General features: G+C 35.0%; 2 protein-coding genes across 2 annotated transcripts; one reads left to right on the top strand and one right to left on the bottom strand.

Moving 5' to 3' along the window:
* Nucleotides 1–9,474: 9,474 nt before the first annotated feature.
* On the bottom strand, nucleotides 9,475–10,211 carry LOC145596822 (jacalin-related lectin Calsepa-like). Its single transcript, XM_081653015.1, has 2 exons — nucleotides 10,011–10,211; nucleotides 9,475–9,771 (listed from the first exon to the last, which is right to left on the bottom strand). Exons 1-2 carry the CDS (start codon nucleotides 10,209–10,211, stop codon nucleotides 9,475–9,477), a joined length of 498 nt encoding a protein of 165 aa, XP_081509141.1.
* A 3,260-nt stretch (nucleotides 10,212–13,471) lies between these two features.
* On the top strand, nucleotides 13,472–17,291 carry LOC145596819 (disease resistance protein RGA2-like). The gene is made up of 2 exons (XM_081653014.1): nucleotides 13,472–16,787; nucleotides 17,209–17,291. The coding sequence occupies exons 1-2, from the start codon at nucleotides 13,472–13,474 to the stop codon at nucleotides 17,289–17,291; spliced, it is 3,399 nt and encodes a 1,132-aa protein (XP_081509140.1).
* The last annotated feature ends 665 nt before the right edge of the window (nucleotides 17,292–17,956 follow it).

Raw genomic sequence — 17,956 nt, 5'->3', positions numbered from 1 at the left:
ATTCCAGATCAGCCACCAAGCAAGGGCATTGTCATTTCAGAATCACCAGAACCAGTTGCTGAGCTACCTACCTGGGCCAAACTCTCTCGCCCGCGAAGCAATGCAAAGAATCAACAAACACTCAATGAAGATGCGGACATGGACACGGAAGATGAAAACCCTGTTCCTAGAAAGAAACTCCGTACAGCTCTTTTCAAGGACAATGCTGGGAAAGATACTGCCGAGAACAAGGATTCTGCAACCCGCAACCTTAATGATGCATGATGAAAGTAAATTATAGTTCATGGAAATGCAGCAGCTTTTGCCATTAAGTTGAAGATTTTAAGTATCAAAGTTAGACAACAAATCAGCTTCTTTAGGGTGTTTAGAAGGAACATTTTGCTCACCTTGTGTTCCCTATAAACATCATTTGTGTATATAGTAATGCAGTAATGTAGTAAGACATGTTATGAAATAAGTGTAAGCTTTTGGGAATCCTACTTTAAGTTAGTATGTATCTGCTGTAGTGTGGCTGTTTAGGGTATCAGGTTGAACATTATAATATGGCTGTATTGTATATATTAATATCCTTAAATTAGGATATCTATTTATAATATAAGAAAAAGTAATTTAATTTTCCTGATTGTTTACTCACTTGACTGTGCAACTTATTCATTACAATTCCTTCTTCACTTAGATCAAAAAACTAATAGAACTCAGAATCTGACATTTATATTCCAAACCTGAAAAATACATTTATATATCAATAGATATTATCCGCACTCGCACCAAATATTTCTCAACAGAGCACTGTTTAAAACATAGCAGGAAACTGGGTAGGAAATTCATCAGCATCAGTTGATTATCAGCTGCATAACTCCTACTTATCTATATTATTATACACATTTTTCAACAGGACACCAGCAATTAGATGTAATACATGCTGTAGAATCCTGACCTAGAACGTATATTTCCAGCTAGGTGTAAGCAGAAGGCAATAAACATACATAGCCCGGCACTCTTTCCTGCACCCCTTAGTAATGTTGTAGAACAAGCTATGCTTTGCTGCTCCTAAGTATGCAATTTAAATTCAATTACTAACTTTACACATTTCCTCACACAGAATTCTTTAAACAAAGAACCAAGCTGTTATTCCAGTTTTCAACCACACGCTTAGTACCATTTAGATACTGTCAAACTACAGCAAAACCTGAATACAACATAGAATTCCACTGCATAACCAAGATTTTGCTTTATTCCCTAAACAAACAGCCTGAACTACAGTTACATTCACGATTGGTCCTTACAAAAGCAAAGCCCTACACACCTACTACTTAAATACTACAGCATGAAACTAGAAAAACAGCTATCCTGAGGCACCTACATTGGTCCAAGTAGGAACTCAAATAAGACAGGATAGCCTCGTCGATAAACTACTACAGCACTAAAGCCTTCAATAATGGACTGATCTTCATAGAAGAGATTAACACCATTTCTAAGTGAGCAAGCAGTTATTACATTCCTTTCACGAGCAATGTGAAGTTCAGCACACCATTGTTTAAGCCTATGTCGAATCAACACCACAGTACACGCCTTCATCTCATTCAGATAAGTTCTAGCAAATAATGAAGGAATAACCTGCACAAAATAGCATTTTATAAAACTTTTCACAAACAAAATCATTCATGACAATCAAAAGGAAACAAAAAAACAAAGAAAAGTAAAGAACTATGATACAATTTATCTAGCAAAAAAGTCAAACATACAAGAGTTCCTTCGTTGATATAAGGTGCCCGAAATATATGCCTGAAAGCAGGAGCAGAACACTTCTGCTGCATTACTGATAGATGAATATCAAGTTCTAGGTTAGTTAGTGCAGGTCTCCTGTCTAAGTCAGCACCCCTTGGTATTATGCCATTGAGATTAGTCTTTTCTTCACCATGAAAGGCAAAGATTCACGTATGAAATATGCCATTACCTTTGAAATACATTACTAATGTATCTCCAACCTCAATATCATTATCTGATATAAATTTCTTCCACCCTTCTTTAATATATAAACGCCTAATACCATTCACATTACAAGATTTCTTAATGGTGACATTCCATGAAAGTCCTTCATCACCCCGAAAAACCCTGAATTCTCCACATTGATTTGCTAAGACATGGTAGAAATTTGGGGGGATTTCCTGAACATAGATACAAAAACAGTTAACAAAGAAACATTTTAAAAATCTAAATAAAATGACTTTGTAAGATAAACAACAATGAACATAACATACGGCAGAAGACTGATGCTTTTCCTCAATCCTGATTACCCATTTCATCACAAAATTTTCATAAGCCTGTCAAAATAAATATACTTTTATTTAGATTATACCTGCTGCATTAATTGAATAACTTGCATACTATTAACTTTACAACCATGCATGCTATACTTTATAGTAAATTAGGCTACTATACATACCATTATCTAAACTGCAACTATATCTACAACCATGCATACTATACTTTGCAATAGATATAGGCCACTATATATAGAAACTAAGATACAATATTACATTATAAAATACATATAGATTCCACAACAACTGTGCTCATGTGAACTTTTCTATGCATCAAGTAAACTAAGACTATATCGACTTAAAGATTCTTAATCATTGTAAAAGTGCAGTAGCAATAAGATTCAACAAAAGCATTGTAAAAGTGTTATGTCATTAAGATTTAACAAAATATCTAGATAGATGCAGGCATCTTTTCGTATTTTCAGATATACCCATAAGGTTGCTTCATACAGAGTGCAATGTAAAGTCAAATCTGGACTCGTAATAACAGTCAAGGCTTAATAATGCACACTTGGTAAAATACAAGACTATTGCTAAGGCATAAACATAGATATTTGATTCCCTAACAAGTCATACTATCAAATGAGTACTACATAGACAAATCATTCACATCACAAGTTCAACTATTATAGATTCTCTCTAATCCACTTGAATCTAGAATACACAACTTTTTTATTAAAGTTAAAGATATTAACAATAACAAAGGCCATGATATTAGTAACATTCAGAGAGCAATTCAAGACTGTAACGGTTTAGTTACTTATCAAAATTTGTATTAGAATTGCTACTACTTTGACCCATATTTTAGTAATAACTCATGTGATACTTTCTAATACCCCTAAAATTAAACTTAATAAGGGAAAAAAAAATTTAAGAAATGACCAGCATTATTACAGCAAGAATAATTAAGCTAAGCAATTACAGGAATGTTTACATAAACAACGTTTCATAAAAACGCCTATTCAAATTGGCCATCTTAATGAAATATGAGAAATAGTTTCTGTACATATGTTAGATGTACAAGTTTGCATCATATTTAAAACAATTTAAGCGTACAAAAAAACTCTTTAACTTTATATCCTAATTTAATGCAATAGAAGTTCCAACTCTAATATAACTATATAAGGATTGATAAAGCATTTTTGTGCTACATTGTAGGATGATCAGTGAAAAAACAAGAACCAATAAGACCAATTACAACATAAATGTCATTGACCGAATTTCCCAACTTTGTATAACTTATGAACGTATAGTATAGGTTAGTATAGGTTTCATGATCTAAGCTATTAATTAGGTCAAATATAATTGTGAAACTTGTAATTGTAATTAAGTGTAATTTGACTTAGGTGCAAAATTAGTAACTTATAGTTAGGTTGCTGCCTATAAATTACCATTTGCAATAACATTTTCTTAATTTATAAGTTCATTTCATACATATGGCAGCTATAGATAGCATTGTTAGGAAGAAACGTGGTCGAAAGCCATTGATTGAAGGTTGTTCGACAATGATGATCGAAACAAATACTTGGGCAAATGCTGTTTCGGCAAGATTAAAAAGGCGTAACTTTCAGTTTGTATTCTCTGAATCCTATCATTCGCAGGGAATCATAGTATGTGTATTCCTATTGATTTATTATTTGTCTATTATATTTTTTTTTTGACTTGTTTGGTATTTTTAAAAAAAAATTTTGATTTCCTGTTTCCAAATGCAGAATGTCCCGGTAGATTTCGCCCGAAAGCATTTTAACAACCTTACAGACACGACTAAGGTTCTTCTGCGTCTTTATGATACAGATTTCGAGGCTGAGTTGAAAGTTCAAATTGTTGAAGATAAGATCGTGAAATGTTTTATAAAAAAAGGTGTCGATAAATTGATTGATTATTATGAAGTACAAATTAATGAAGGCGCTGTGCTAAAGCTTTTAAAAGGGAGTGTTATTACATTCGATGTTTATCTGCAGCTCAATAATGATTCTTGATTTAGTTATTTAAAATCATTACTAAATGCATTCCTTTCGGTAGTCTAATTTGGCATTTTCGTTTTAGAGTAGCATACGTGATTAAATAAATTTGAGATTTGTGAAAATTGGAGAATTTCTTCTATCATTGTTGATTTAATGACATTCAACGCTTTTGATGTAGTATCAATTGCAAAGTTACATAATCAGAAAATAAGCATCAATGCTACTTTTAATTAACTAAAAAGTAGTTCGATCAACCCGCAAATAAGTCTATAAATCACAAACGAAATTAACTCTAATAAACGATTTATAGATTATACACTATAATAGTCTCAACTATTTTATTACACACCCGCACCGTAATAACGAATATTAGATGGACTATACAGGTTCGCGAGTATTACTCATCTAACCGTCGAGGGGGCACGCGCGTAGCGCGTGCACCAACGACTAGTAATAAATAACAAGGAATGTACAGCGTCCTGTACTCCATTAGAAGTTATGGTTAAATATAAAACCCCATAACTCCCCCCATTGTTCATACTCAAGGTATATACGTTCCAAGAGTTTTGGTGCGTAATCTCTTTCACTTTAAGTTATTTACATATTATTAGACTTGGTGATGCATAACAATTCAATCATCAATAATAATTCAATCAATCAAACATACCAATTTAATTCTTGAATATTTAGTGACCACATAATATTTAATGTTGAACCCTTTGTAATTCTACCTCAGTGTCAAAGACACCTTAAACGCATAAAGCGCCAAAAATCCTATCCCTCGGTGTTAAAAACACCTTAAGTGCACAAAGGCACCAACATACAATTTATTCCTTGTGTACATAGACACTTATATAGCTCCTTCCTCATGCTTAAAGCATCAATAAAATTATATGAACCATAATAATATTCCTTTTCAACATTCCAAACCAAATTAAACAATTAGTTTAATCAAACATGCTCTCTATCATGCCATAAATAAATATGTGGTTCAATAATCCATCACAAATAAATCATGCTTCTCAATTCAATCACTAATAACATCCAAATCAAAAATTTCCATTCCAAACCTAGCATGATACTATTTTTAATTAATCAAACACATTTAGCATGCTACTACATCAACATAACTATGCTAAGTACGCAAACGTACCTTGAATACGATCTTAAAATCGCCACGACTAGTAAAAATTGCTCACTTCAAAGTCTCCTACACATTAAAATTATAATAGAGTATTAAAACCCACTCTAAACAAATTTCCAGCAATGTATATACTATTTTAAAACCCCTCATAAATTAATTAGAATAAGCTGAAATTATATTTAAAACACCATAATTAAGTCCCCCTTAATGGGTAATTTAAATTTCCTTCAAAAAACATAATATTTAGGGTTCTACATAAAATTCCTGCACTTTATTTCTAATTAAAACTTGCTGTAATTTGGTCTTAAAGCACTTAAATTGAAGATCTAAACATTAATGCATCATATACTTTCATAATTTCATAAATCAAGAACCTAGGGTTTCAAAAATTGGGGCTTTTTAATTAAAAACCAAATCTGAAAATTTATTAATATAATTACAACATTCAAACATCAAAATTAATCCCAAAATTCATAATTTATAATTAGATCTAAGCATGGATTAAATTAGAAGAAGAAAGATTAAATTATTTTTTTTCGAGAAACACCAACGGCAGCAGCAGCCACCACGGCACGGCTGGGCTGCTGCCGCCTGCCGCCGCGGCTGCTGGCCGTGTGCTGGTGGCGAGCGGTGGTGTGTGGTGGTAGTCCGGCCACGTGTGTGGTGGTGGTGGTGGCCGGCCGTGAATAGGGGAAGGGGAAGAGGAAGAAAAAAAAGAAAGAAAAGTAAGGAGAAAAGGGGAGAAGTTTACCTTGGGTTTTCTCCACTCTGGGCAAAGTTAATTTGCCTCATAAGTGGGATATTTATACCCCTTCTCTACCAACCCTTTACCCTAAACTTTCCTCTTTTAGTTTTCCTAATCCCTTTCCTAATAAAACTTGTTAAAAATTAAACTTTCTTAAAATAAAACCCCAATTTTTAAATAAAATAATTAAATAAACATTCCTTTTATAATAATATTAATTAAAATACTTTAATTAAAATAATTATAACTATTTGAATACCTTATAAAATACATACTTTAAATAAAATACGTATAAAAATACGGGGTATTACAGTCTACCCCCCTTAAAAAAAGTTTCGTCCCGAAACTTGGGGAATGAAATTCAAACATTTTTCCTTATTATGTATAATATTGCTGTACTTTTTGTCACTCCTTTACTGTTTTATGTCTCTTTGAGAGCATAAATACTCGGAATACTTGTTTAAATTCATGCAAAGAGCACAAAAATAACTGAAATCTAGGGAAAAAGCGCGAAATTCTACCGCATTCTACCCCCCTTAAAGAAAACGAGTTACGCCCCCGTAACTCTACATACCTGAAACAACTCTGGGTATTTCTTTTTCATTTCATCTTCTGCCCCCCAAGTGGCTTCCTCATATTCTTGGTTAGACCAAAGTACTTTTACAATCTTAACATTCTTGTTGCGTGTACTACGCACTTTACTGTCAAGAATTTTAACAGGTCTCTCTTCATAGGTTAAACTTTGATCTATCTCGATGGTTTCGGGTTGTAGATAGCACATGGGATTTATCGGGGATGTACCTTCTCAATTGGGACACATGAAATACGTCATGTACTTTACTAAGCTCCATAGGTAATGCTAACTTATAAGCTACTTTGCCTATTCTTTGCAGTATTTCATATGGACCGATGTATTTTGGACTGAGCTTTCCTTTCTTCCCAAATCTCATCACTCCTTTCATTGGTGACACTTTTAGTAACACTTTATCGCCGATTTCAAATTCTTCTTCTCTTCGCTTTAAGTCTGCATAACTCTTTTGGCGATCTTGAGCTGCTTGGATTTTAGCTTGAATTTCCCTTACTTGCTTGACTGTGTCTTCAATCATTTGAGGCCCAAGGATCATAGTTTCACTAATGTCGTTCCAACAAATTGGGCTACGACACTTTCTCCCATACAAGGCCTCAAATGGAGTCATTCCAATGCTTGCATGGTAACTATTATTATAAGAGAATTCAATTAAATCCAAGCTATCCTCCCATCCTCCGTGGAAGTCTATAACACAGGCTCTCAACATATCTTCCAAGGTTTGAATGGTTCTTTCAGTTTGCCCATCTGTGGCAGGGTAAAATGTTGTACTCATTTTAAGTGTTGTACCAAAATTTTCTTGTACACTCTTCCAAAATTTTGAGAGGAACCTGTAGTCTCTGTTAGATACGATATCTTTTGGAACCCCATGTAATCTCACAACGTGTTTGATGTAAGCTTTCGCAAGTTGTTCCATTTTCCAAGTTTCCTTCATTGGTATAAACACTGCTGATTTTGTTAGTCTATCCACCACTACCCAAATGGTGTCATTGCCGCTCTTGGATTTAGGAAGGCAGGTCACAAAGTCCATTGAAATGCAATCCCACTTCCATCCTGGGATTTCTAATGATTGTACATTCCCTTGAGGATTGCAGTGCAAAATGCATCGTTTTGATAATTAACCCGTCCATTGGGCCACGTGGCTAATACTCATCCCTAAACTTTCCTTCATCAACTCGGTAAAAAAATAAAGCTTGCATAAGAAGCTTCTTGAAATAAATATAAAAATACACAAATCTGACACCAAGCCCCTAAACTATTGATGATTCAACATCCCTAAAGTTTCTTGATGAGACAAGGTCCCTAAAGTATTGCTTAGTCAGCAAAGTCCCTAAAGTTTTGGCTGACAAACACTAAAGTGGGTGGTTGAGGGACTAAAATGGCTAAAAAAGTTAAAGAGGGACTAAAACGACACTAATACGAAAGTTCAGGGACTGTATTTATGCTTTACTCGGGAGAAAAATAAAAGGGATCTTTGCTGTCAAATATCTATGGGATTTGATCAGATGACCTTTGAAATATGAAACCAAACCCTTACCAAGACAATACAAGAGCCATACATGATTATTACTTCCTCCAATTTTTTTAGTTACATTACTTTCCTAAATAAAAAGTTTTAAATTAGATGCATTACTTAACTTTGTAAGTACTCCCTCCGTCCCTTTATTTTTGCTATATAGCCAAAATTTGGGTCAAAGTTTTTATATGTTACCGTTAATCTATAAAAGATTATATAGTCATGAGTGGTCTTGTTAAATTCGTCTCATTGTATATTTTATTAATATCATATTTTTTATAATTTTTACTTTTATAAAAATGAAGTTATAGACGTTTTAAGATGCGTCCTGGAGATCGTGTACAGTCAAATAGGGCAAAAAAATGAGGACAAAGGGAATAAAAATTATTCTAATCTCTCCTATCACTTGGCCCCATTATTTTTTCTCTTATAACCTCTCTTTTAAGGATGGCAACGGATCGGATCTGGACCGGATTTGAATAGACCAAGAACCAGATCCATTTATGTATCTAAGATCCAAATCCGACCCAGATCCGTCGGGTCTGGAAAATGGACACCTGGATCCAGATCCGACGGGTCCAATAGATCCGGGTCCAATACTTTTTGATTTTTTGTAATAAATGTAATGTTTGGGTTAAAAAATGCATTTCAAATTTCTGTTGGGGGTTATTAAGTTCAACCTAAATAAAAGTTACTACCTCTGTTACATGTTATTTGCAACGATTTGACATAAAGTAGAGAGGAAAAATGTCTAATCGTTGAAAATAATATGTAACGGAGGTAGTATAAACAACAACAACAAAAAGTACAGTGTTACAAATGAGCAAGTGAAAAAACAACGATAATGTATTCAATATGAGCATCTAAATTTCATCTAATGAGCTATCTTTATCACTACTAAACTCATCAACATTTTTAATAAAGATAACAAATAATTTTAGTTTTTTTTTTATACGAAAATTAAATAATGGGTAAACGGATCTGGATCCGGGTCTTGGGCCAAACCCGAATCCGGATTTTTTTTTTCCACCAGCACCCGGATCCGTCGAGTCCTAAATTTGAAGACCCAAACGAATCTGAATACACGCATCCGGGTCGGGTCCAGAGCCACTGCCATCTGTACTCTCTTTACTCCAAAAATTGTCTAGCAGTCCATGATAACAAAAGTGATACAAATAAAGAAGACAAACTAAGATTACTTTAAGAAGTTGGAAAATGGTCCAACCTTTTTATAACAAACACCTATTGATTGAAGATAGTGGCCATCATGTCTTCCATAAATTTCAACGATAGTAGCATCGTCCCCTCCGGAATCTGGAGTTGAAAAACTGCAACTATGTCTAACATCTCGTTCTTGTCCGTATGGTCCATATCCACCCTCACATAAGTTGGTGTGTATTTTTAACGACGCGATTACATGATCATGGTTGTGCACATAAATCCCACATCTGCCGCTTATTTGTGTTATATATTCATTAGGCTTCAGAGTAATCTGCACATCATATAACAATAATGAATGGATTTATATAAGCTAAGCAAAGTCAATTGATGAAAACTTGAGACTAATTTACCTGTCATAATCGAGAAATTTAGATATCCAACAAAATTATTCTCCTTACCAATCAAAGTTTAATTACTAATAGTGTAGTAATTGAAGGAAATCATCCCATTACTAATATACGTTAGAAAGTATTTCATTATTCTGTATCATGCGTATATTATTGTACTTACCTTGCAACAGGCTCCGCCTCTGCCGCCAAACAATTTAGCAGTGGTTATCCCATTACTATCTTCAAGTAAGAACCCAATTGAATCAACAATGAAACCGTAGTGAATAATAATTTCTTTGATACGTGCCCTTTCTTCAAGAGTTACATTCCAATTTGGTGGACTATTAGAGCCAAATGGCCCGTGCTTCTCAATTGGCTGCATCTCAAAGAACCTTACTACAAATACACAGGTTTAATTTATAGGGCTAATAACAAGAATTTAATTGACAAGAAAATTTATGTATATTCTCAAATGCATATGCAGCTAAGATTTCAATATTACCATATTGTATCATCGGGAAACAAGCACCCCGTCAGATTTCAATTCTACTTAGAATAGATTCTAAACCTCATATCAATATTTAACTGTTTTGGTTTAATACTCCCGCTGACTTTTATTTCTATTTTTTTCACACAAAAAAAATTGTTAAATACTAAACACTAACTTTGATATATATGAGTTGGCCACACAATAATATGAGATTACTCGGTTATGGTTATAAAAGTTACTTTATCATTGTTATAGGGGTTAAACCATAATTAATCGGTGAGTGGCTATTGACGCGGGGGATCTAGTATGGGTTCAGCTGAAAAAGATCACTTCGTTATTGAAAAAAAAAAAAAAAAAAAAAAACAGATGTCAAATATAATAAAAGGAAAAATTAACAAGAAAGGCGTCAACTATTACCGGTCTTCTTTAAAATGGCCAACCTATTAATTAACTTTAGACAGACCCAACTATACCTATGCTTTTTCAAAAAAGTCCGATATGACTTGTTACCAGTTGAACCGGTAAAAATTATACCTATGCTTTCTCAAACAGTCCGATATGACTTGTTACCTGTTGAACCGATAAAAATTTTAATTAAAAAAATTGTGAGAAAGGTCCTATTAAGTGGTTGTCTTTGTAAGAAAGGTCTTTATAAAACTAAAAAATGAAAATAAATAAAAAATGTGGCAAAAAAAGTCCTTGTATTCAATTCCATTTCGGTTGTAAGGAGGGACCTTTGATCGATATTCCGACAATTGACCTTTTATTTTTCGGTCTTGTTTTGTCTTTTTCTCCATTTTTTTTCTCTTTTCTCTCCAATTCCAACTAAACCTAATTCTCCCCCCCCCCCCATTTCTCCTTTCTCTCTCTAATTAGTGAGCCTTAGTTTTCACGAAGTATCTTAATAACATCAACAAATTAGAGGGTTGAAGGAGGAAATAAGGAGGAAAGAATTAGGGGGGGGGGGGGGGGGTAAGTTGGAATTGGAGGGAAAAGGGAGAAAAAGACAAAACAAAAGTTTTTTTTTAAAATCACGTGATATTTACAAGTCGAAAAATGAAGTCAATCGCCGAAAATTAGTCAAAGGTCCCTCCTTACAACCTAAATGGGATATAATAATAATAATAATAATAATAATAATAATAATAATAATAATAATAATAACAATAAAAATAACAATAACAATAACAATAACAATAACAATAACAATAATAATATCGGTGATCACGCGGTGTCTTGTGCTGGTATTGTGGGCATCAAACATCGACATAATGTTGTTCGGAATATCCTTGTTGATGTTTGCTATCGGTTAAGGATTTCAGCTAGAAAGGAGGTGGACAATGGGTTTTCTAGAAGGAACGATGGGGCTCTCAGACCTGCAGATGTGTTACTTTATTCATGGTATCATGCTCGTGATGTCTATGTTGACTTGACAGGGTCTTCTCCTTAGACACGATCTGGCCTTTCTGACTTTGTTCCTGGACGGGTAGTGACTGATGCGGCCAATCAAAAGCGGGTCAAGTACGAATCCAGTTGTCTAGCAATTGGATATGTCTTCCTTCCTTTCTCTTTCTCTTCTCTTGGGGAGTTAGAAAAGGAGGTTGTTGCATTGCTGAAGCGGATCCAGATTTTCTCGAAGACTCAGGATATTAGGTCGCGTGCTGTAGCTCATATCTTTACTAGGATCGACTTTTCTATAGCTAGAGGAGTAGGGGCCAATATTGTATCTTGACTTCCCACTAATTTTTAGTAGGTTGTATAACTTTGTATGTTTTTGAGATATAATAATAATAATAATAATAATAATAATAATAATAATAATAAATAATAATAATAATATGCTTCAAAAAATAATAATAATAATAATAATAATAATAATAATAATAATAATAATAATAATAATAATAATAATAATAATAATAATAATAATGTTTGATGCATGTCTTCAGGCTTGGTATTTGGATGACGGCACTGTTATTGGTGACAAGGGGTGGAACTAGGTCGTTAGACTAATCCTCCCTAAGCCAAACAAAATTTGTATCACTCAACAAACCTAAATACAAGTATAGAGGTAAGTCAAGGGTCGAACCACTAGGAACGGTTATGTTCAAGTGCTCTCAATTAGTGCCTAAGCTAGGGATAGAAGGTGACACTAACAACTACTAAAACGAAGAAACCAAATAAATAGAGTACTAGGGAATGGGATCAACAAGTAATCATGACAATTGTACCAACTCGGAAATACATGTAAATCAATGGTTGTGAAGACTAATGACAAGCTCAATCAAAAGAGTCAACAAGCTATTCTCCTAGAGATCAAACTAGCGTCAACTACGAAAGACTCTAGCTAGGAACTTCACAAACCAACTCAATCGACAAATGCAAGCCACAAATCAATTGTCCGTATCAATGTGCACTTACTATGCAATCTAGTGTGAGTAACTAGGTTGATCACTCCTAAATTAAACACACACATGCAAACTTCCATTAATCACTTTAAACTCAACAATTAGTCAACACAGTTCCCAAATTAAGCACAATCAATCAATAGAATAAAAAGATTTCTGTGAGTAGGGGTGATTTGGTGCCTTGGTGGCTTTCAAAAGGTTATTAATAGGGGTGTATTATTGCGATGTTGCTTTTTCTCATAAATAATTCAATTCATCTCAGTTCACTAAATCAGAACAGACCCGTACGTAGTAATAAAGGTTATTATGTTGCCTTTACTTAATTTCTTTAGAACACTCATGTGACCATGTTCCATTGTTTGGCTGACATTTTGGTTTTTTGTTTCAATGACGTTAATAAATTCGTAGAAAAACATAGTTATACGATGACTATGACCTTGTCAACTTTACTCCATTATTTCATTATTTGTTTCTGTTAGGCAAGGTATATTCTCTGTTAGGAACTTTCCTTGGTAACCTTAACTCAACGTGAACGCAAGTAATATAGTGGTCCACCATATGAATTACTATTTATTTAATTGTAACGATAGAAGTAGTATTAAAGTAACAACACTAGTTGGTTGTCATAATTAGAGCAACTTAATCGTACATGAATTAATCAGAGTTGGCCAAACGCACACTTTGTTGTTAGTTAAGTCACCACAAAGAATAATTCACTTTTCTGAAAACTTAAAACCTAATTTAATGGCTGATCTAGGAATTTCAACAGTTGAGAAGCTCATTCAAGTGATCGGGAGTGAAATCATACAAGAAATATGTGACATTTGGGGCTACAAATCTCAACTCGAAGACCTCCATCGAACTGTCTCCACCATTAAGAATGTGTTCCTTGATGCGGAGTCCAAGCGCGAGCTATCTAAGGTGTCACAAGTTTATATTGAGGACCTCAAGGCTGCTGTTTACGATGCTGATGATCTGTTTGATGAGTTTCGCACTCTTGCGGAGCTCAAGTTGCTTAGGCCAGAAAGCAAGGGTGCCAAGTTTTCTAACAAGGTACGTTCCTTCTTTTCGTCTAAAAACCATGTGGGTCAAGCGTATAGGATGTCTCGCCAGGTCAAAGAGATTAAGAAAAGGTTGGATGCTATTGCTAGTGACCATAAAAAGTTCGGGTTTAATGTTGATTACAAACCTATTAGTAGGAGAAGGGAGGAAACATGTTCTTATATTGATGCAAAGGATATTATTGGGAGGGATGATGATAAGAAAACGATAATAGATAATTTACTGGATCATACAAATGATGATGAAGAATGTTGTTTCTTGACGATAGTGGGAGTTGGAGGGTTGGGAAAAACAGCTCTCGCTCAACTTGTGTATAATGATGAAAAGATTAAGAAAGAGTTTCCGACTTTGAGGTTGTGGGTTTGTGTATCCGATCAAGACGGTGAGGAATTTGATGTGAAAGCAATCTTATGTAAGATATTAGAATTAGTTACTGGTCAAAAATTTGACGCTACTTCTTCAATGGAATTCGTTCAAAATCAATTTCAAGAGAGATTAAGAGGGCAGAAGTACTTTATTGTGCTTGATGATGTATGGAACGAGAACCGCAACAAGTGGCTTGATTTGAAAAAATTCTTGACGTTGGGGCAACTAGGAAGTAGGGTTATGGTCACCACACGTTCGGAGATGACAGCTACAGTCATTGGGGATAAACATGTCTATAGGTTAGAAGGCTTGTCCCACGAAAATTCTTGGCGCTTATTTGAGATGTCTGCATTAAATGGAGGATGTGAGCATGAAAATTTTCAAAATTTAGCTGAGATTGGGAAGAAGATTGTCGAAAAATGTCATAACATTCCTCTTGCTATAAAAGTGGTCGGAAGTCTGTTATATGGTCAAGATATTGGTATGTGGCACTCTTTTGAACAGAGTGGATTAAGTGAAATCAGAAATGGTGAAAATGAAATCATGTCTATTCTGAAGCTTAGTTACCACAATCTCAGTCCTTCATTGAAAAGTTGTTTTAGCTACTGTGCAGTGTTTCCCAAGGATTTTATGATAAATAAGGTGACATTGATTAGCCTCTGGTTAGCACAAGGGTATATAATGCCATTAGATGGAGGTCAAAGTATAGAAGATGCTGCAGAAGAACATTTCTTCATCTTGTTGCGGAGATGTTTTTTTCAAGATTTAGCAAAAGATCAGTATGGTCATGTCCGGTCAGTGAAGATACACGACTTGATGCATGATGTCGCTCAAGAGGTGGGAGGGAATGAATTTTGTGTTGTGGCGAGTTCTATTAAGAGCAACTTCGGGGATAAAACACGTCATGTGTCTTTTGTTGGGGAGGAATACATGGAGAACTCTTTAGCTATACCCAAAATGCGCTCTTTTATTCATCTCAATGAATATCGTAATTTTGTGGTTAAAAAAGTCAATTGGAGATGCTTAAGGGTGTTGGAGTTGCAACATTTAGGGGTTGAAAGTTCACTTGAGTCATTAGGCTTGTTGCTGCATTTAAGGTATCTTAATCTGTTTGAAAACGAATTTGAGGTACTTCCAGATTCAATTGTAAAACTATATAATCTGCAGACATTAGTTTTAGGTGGGTGCAAAAATTTAAGGGAGTTGCCAAAAAAATTTAGCAAACTTGTAAACCTTAGGCATTTAGATTTAAGATATTGTAACATGTTAACTGGTATGCCTTTTGGCATGAATAAGTTGACTAGACTTACAATACTTCCATTGTTTGTGGTGGGAAAGGGAGAGAGATATCCAAGAGAGGAACAATTTAATTGGGAGTTGAAGGATTTAGAAACCCTCGAGAACTTAAAAGGCGGCCTCCATATCAAATTTGGTGACAACTATATAAATCCGAAATGTGTTAGTGATGAGGGAGTACAGTATTTGATGAACACGAAGCATCTCTTACAAATTGAAATTGAGTTTGAGGGAATATTTCATGGATCTCTTGAGCCAGAAGTTGTGATGAAAGTGCTTGAGCCGCATTCAAATCTCAAGGGGTTAAAGCTGAGCGGCTATATGGGTACATCCATTCCATGGTGGGCAAGAGCAGAGCATAATTGGTCAATCTACCTCCCAAGTCTTGTCAAGATTGAGCTTACAGTATGTTCGAATTTGGAGTGGATACCTTCGTTCAGCAAGCTGCCTTATCTTAGATCACTGGTACTTTTCAGTTTAGATAAGTTGGAGTATATGGAGGATACAAGAAACATCACTAGCCACGACAAAGAAGATTTAACAACATTTTTCCCCTCACTTAAATATCTTCAAATAAGTCATCTTAGATGCTTCAAAGGATGGTGGAGGGCGGAGGAGTTGATCGTTGGTGATGATAATCATCGTAACTTGTGTAGGAAATCGATATTTCCTTGTCTCTCTTCACTGAAAATCGAGTGGTGCCATAATTTGATGTCGTTTCCTCCTTGTCCAAGGCTAGAAAAGTTAGAGTTGCGCGGTAGCAGTGAATGGTTGGAAATGATGGTAAACATGATAGATAAGGAAGAAAATGGCAATGCTAGATTCTCTTCCTTGCGAAGGTTGACTATTGAGGGATGCGAAAATCTCAGGAGACTTTCCGGGATTGAGAATTTCACTTGTTTGGAGTCACTACAAATATCCAGCAACAAACAAATGAGCATCTGTGAAGACAAAGATGATGAGGATGGAATGCCTTGGAAATCTCTTGATCAAAGTCTTCGTTCTCTTACATATCAATCCATCGGAAGTATGACGAGCTTACCAAATGGGATGCAGTACTTAACCTCCCTCGAAAACCTCCAACTTTATTGGTGTGATAACCTTAAAGCCTTACCAAAATGGATAGGTTGCTTATCTTCTCTTCAATCCCTGTCCATCAAATACTGTGAATCCCTCAAATCACTTCCTGACTCGATGCGAAACCTCACGTCCCTTCAGAGACTTGATATAGCAGGTTGCCCATACCTCGAACAAAGTTGTGAAGAACTAAGCATGGACCAGCCAAAAATTGAGCACATTCCACACGTTGATATTGCAAGGTTAGTAATTCAGCACGGTATAATCTATTCAATTTGTTTTTGACATTATCTTTATCTATATAACCAGACCAGCATGCCACTTTTTCAAAATAGCATGGAAATAACTTTTCAATACAACAATATTTAATTTGATTTCTCCATCTCCTGAACCACAGGTGGAGATAATTACTCAACATCAGCTTCTTGTTCAATTATACATATGCATCATTGGTTATAATTCGCCGATATCTTGATTAAAATTTGGGTGTTTATCGAAAATTCCATTCTACATGGTTTGATGGATACATAGAGCTAGATGTGTTAAGCAGTGGGATGTGCGCTCAGTTTGATTTGTTAAGGCATATTATTATGACTTTTTTTTTTTTGGACCCATATTATGACTTTGTTTTTAGGTGTGTTACTTTTATATGTTTTGTTTTGTGTATTTATCAAATACAGTATATGTATTGCTCTTGTACTTCGTAATTGAGGATGAAGCAATATATCAGTATGTTGATATATGTATTGCTTGTACTTCGTAATTATAGCAACATGCATGGTATAGAGAAGGGATTGAGAAGATAATGTAATCAAAGTGAAAAAGGTATGAATCTCAGGGCCAGCACATTAGATGATCTTTCAATTTTTCAAACTCAACCCCGGCCCATCACAAGCTTTAAGTCCCTAGAACCCCAAAAACAGTTGAATAAAATGTTTTAAGGCTGACTATGTTACAAAAATCAATTGACTGTGGGAAAAGAATTACTCAAGGGGTTCACTTGGTTAAGGGTTACTTGACAGGTTACTCAGTCAGGGGTTAATCGAGTTACTCAATCAAGGGTTACTTGATCATGAGTTACTCGACCAACTAAGTCAGTGGTTACTCAGCCAAGGGTTATTTTAGGAGTTTGGTTAAGGGTTACTTGAGGGTTTAATCAAGGGTTACTCAATCAGGGATTATTTGAGGGTGAAGGGTTACTCGGTTAAGGGTTGCTCGAGGGGTTTAGTCAAGAATTATTCGAGGGGTTACTGGGTCAAGGGTTACTTAAGGGGTTACTCGATAAGTACTAACTCAAGTAACCCCTGACCAAATAACTTGAGTAACCCTAGCAACTCGAGTAACCCCTGACCGAGAAACTCGAGTAACCCCGACAACTTGGAGTAATCCCATACCGAGAAACTCGAGTAACCCTTGTTGCACGGTACA

The sequence above is a fragment of the Chenopodium album genome, chromosome 20 (assembly GCF_948465745.1).
Source record: "Chenopodium album chromosome 20, dcCheAlbu1.1, whole genome shotgun sequence".
NCBI lineage: Eukaryota > Viridiplantae > Streptophyta > Magnoliopsida > Caryophyllales > Amaranthaceae > Chenopodium > Chenopodium album.
This window is presented reverse-complemented; position numbering and strand designations above follow the sequence as displayed.

Excerpts from the sequence above, each read along its gene's own strand:
- LOC145596822 (XM_081653015.1), bottom strand. The coding sequence starts at position 10,211 with ATGCAGCCAATTGAGAAGCACGGGCCATTTGGCTCTAATAGTCCACCA. Across the intron at positions 9,772-10,010 it reads GAGGCGGAGCCTGTTGCAAG|ATTACTCTGAAGCCTAATGA; the intron begins GTAAGTACAATA and ends TATGATGTGCAG.
- LOC145596819 (XM_081653014.1), top strand. The coding sequence starts at position 13,472 with ATGGCTGATCTAGGAATTTCAACAGTTGAGAAGCTCATTCAAGTGATC. Across the intron at positions 16,788-17,208 it reads AAGGTTAGTAATTCAGCACG|TATATGTATTGCTCTTGTAC; the intron begins GTATAATCTATT and ends TATCAAATACAG.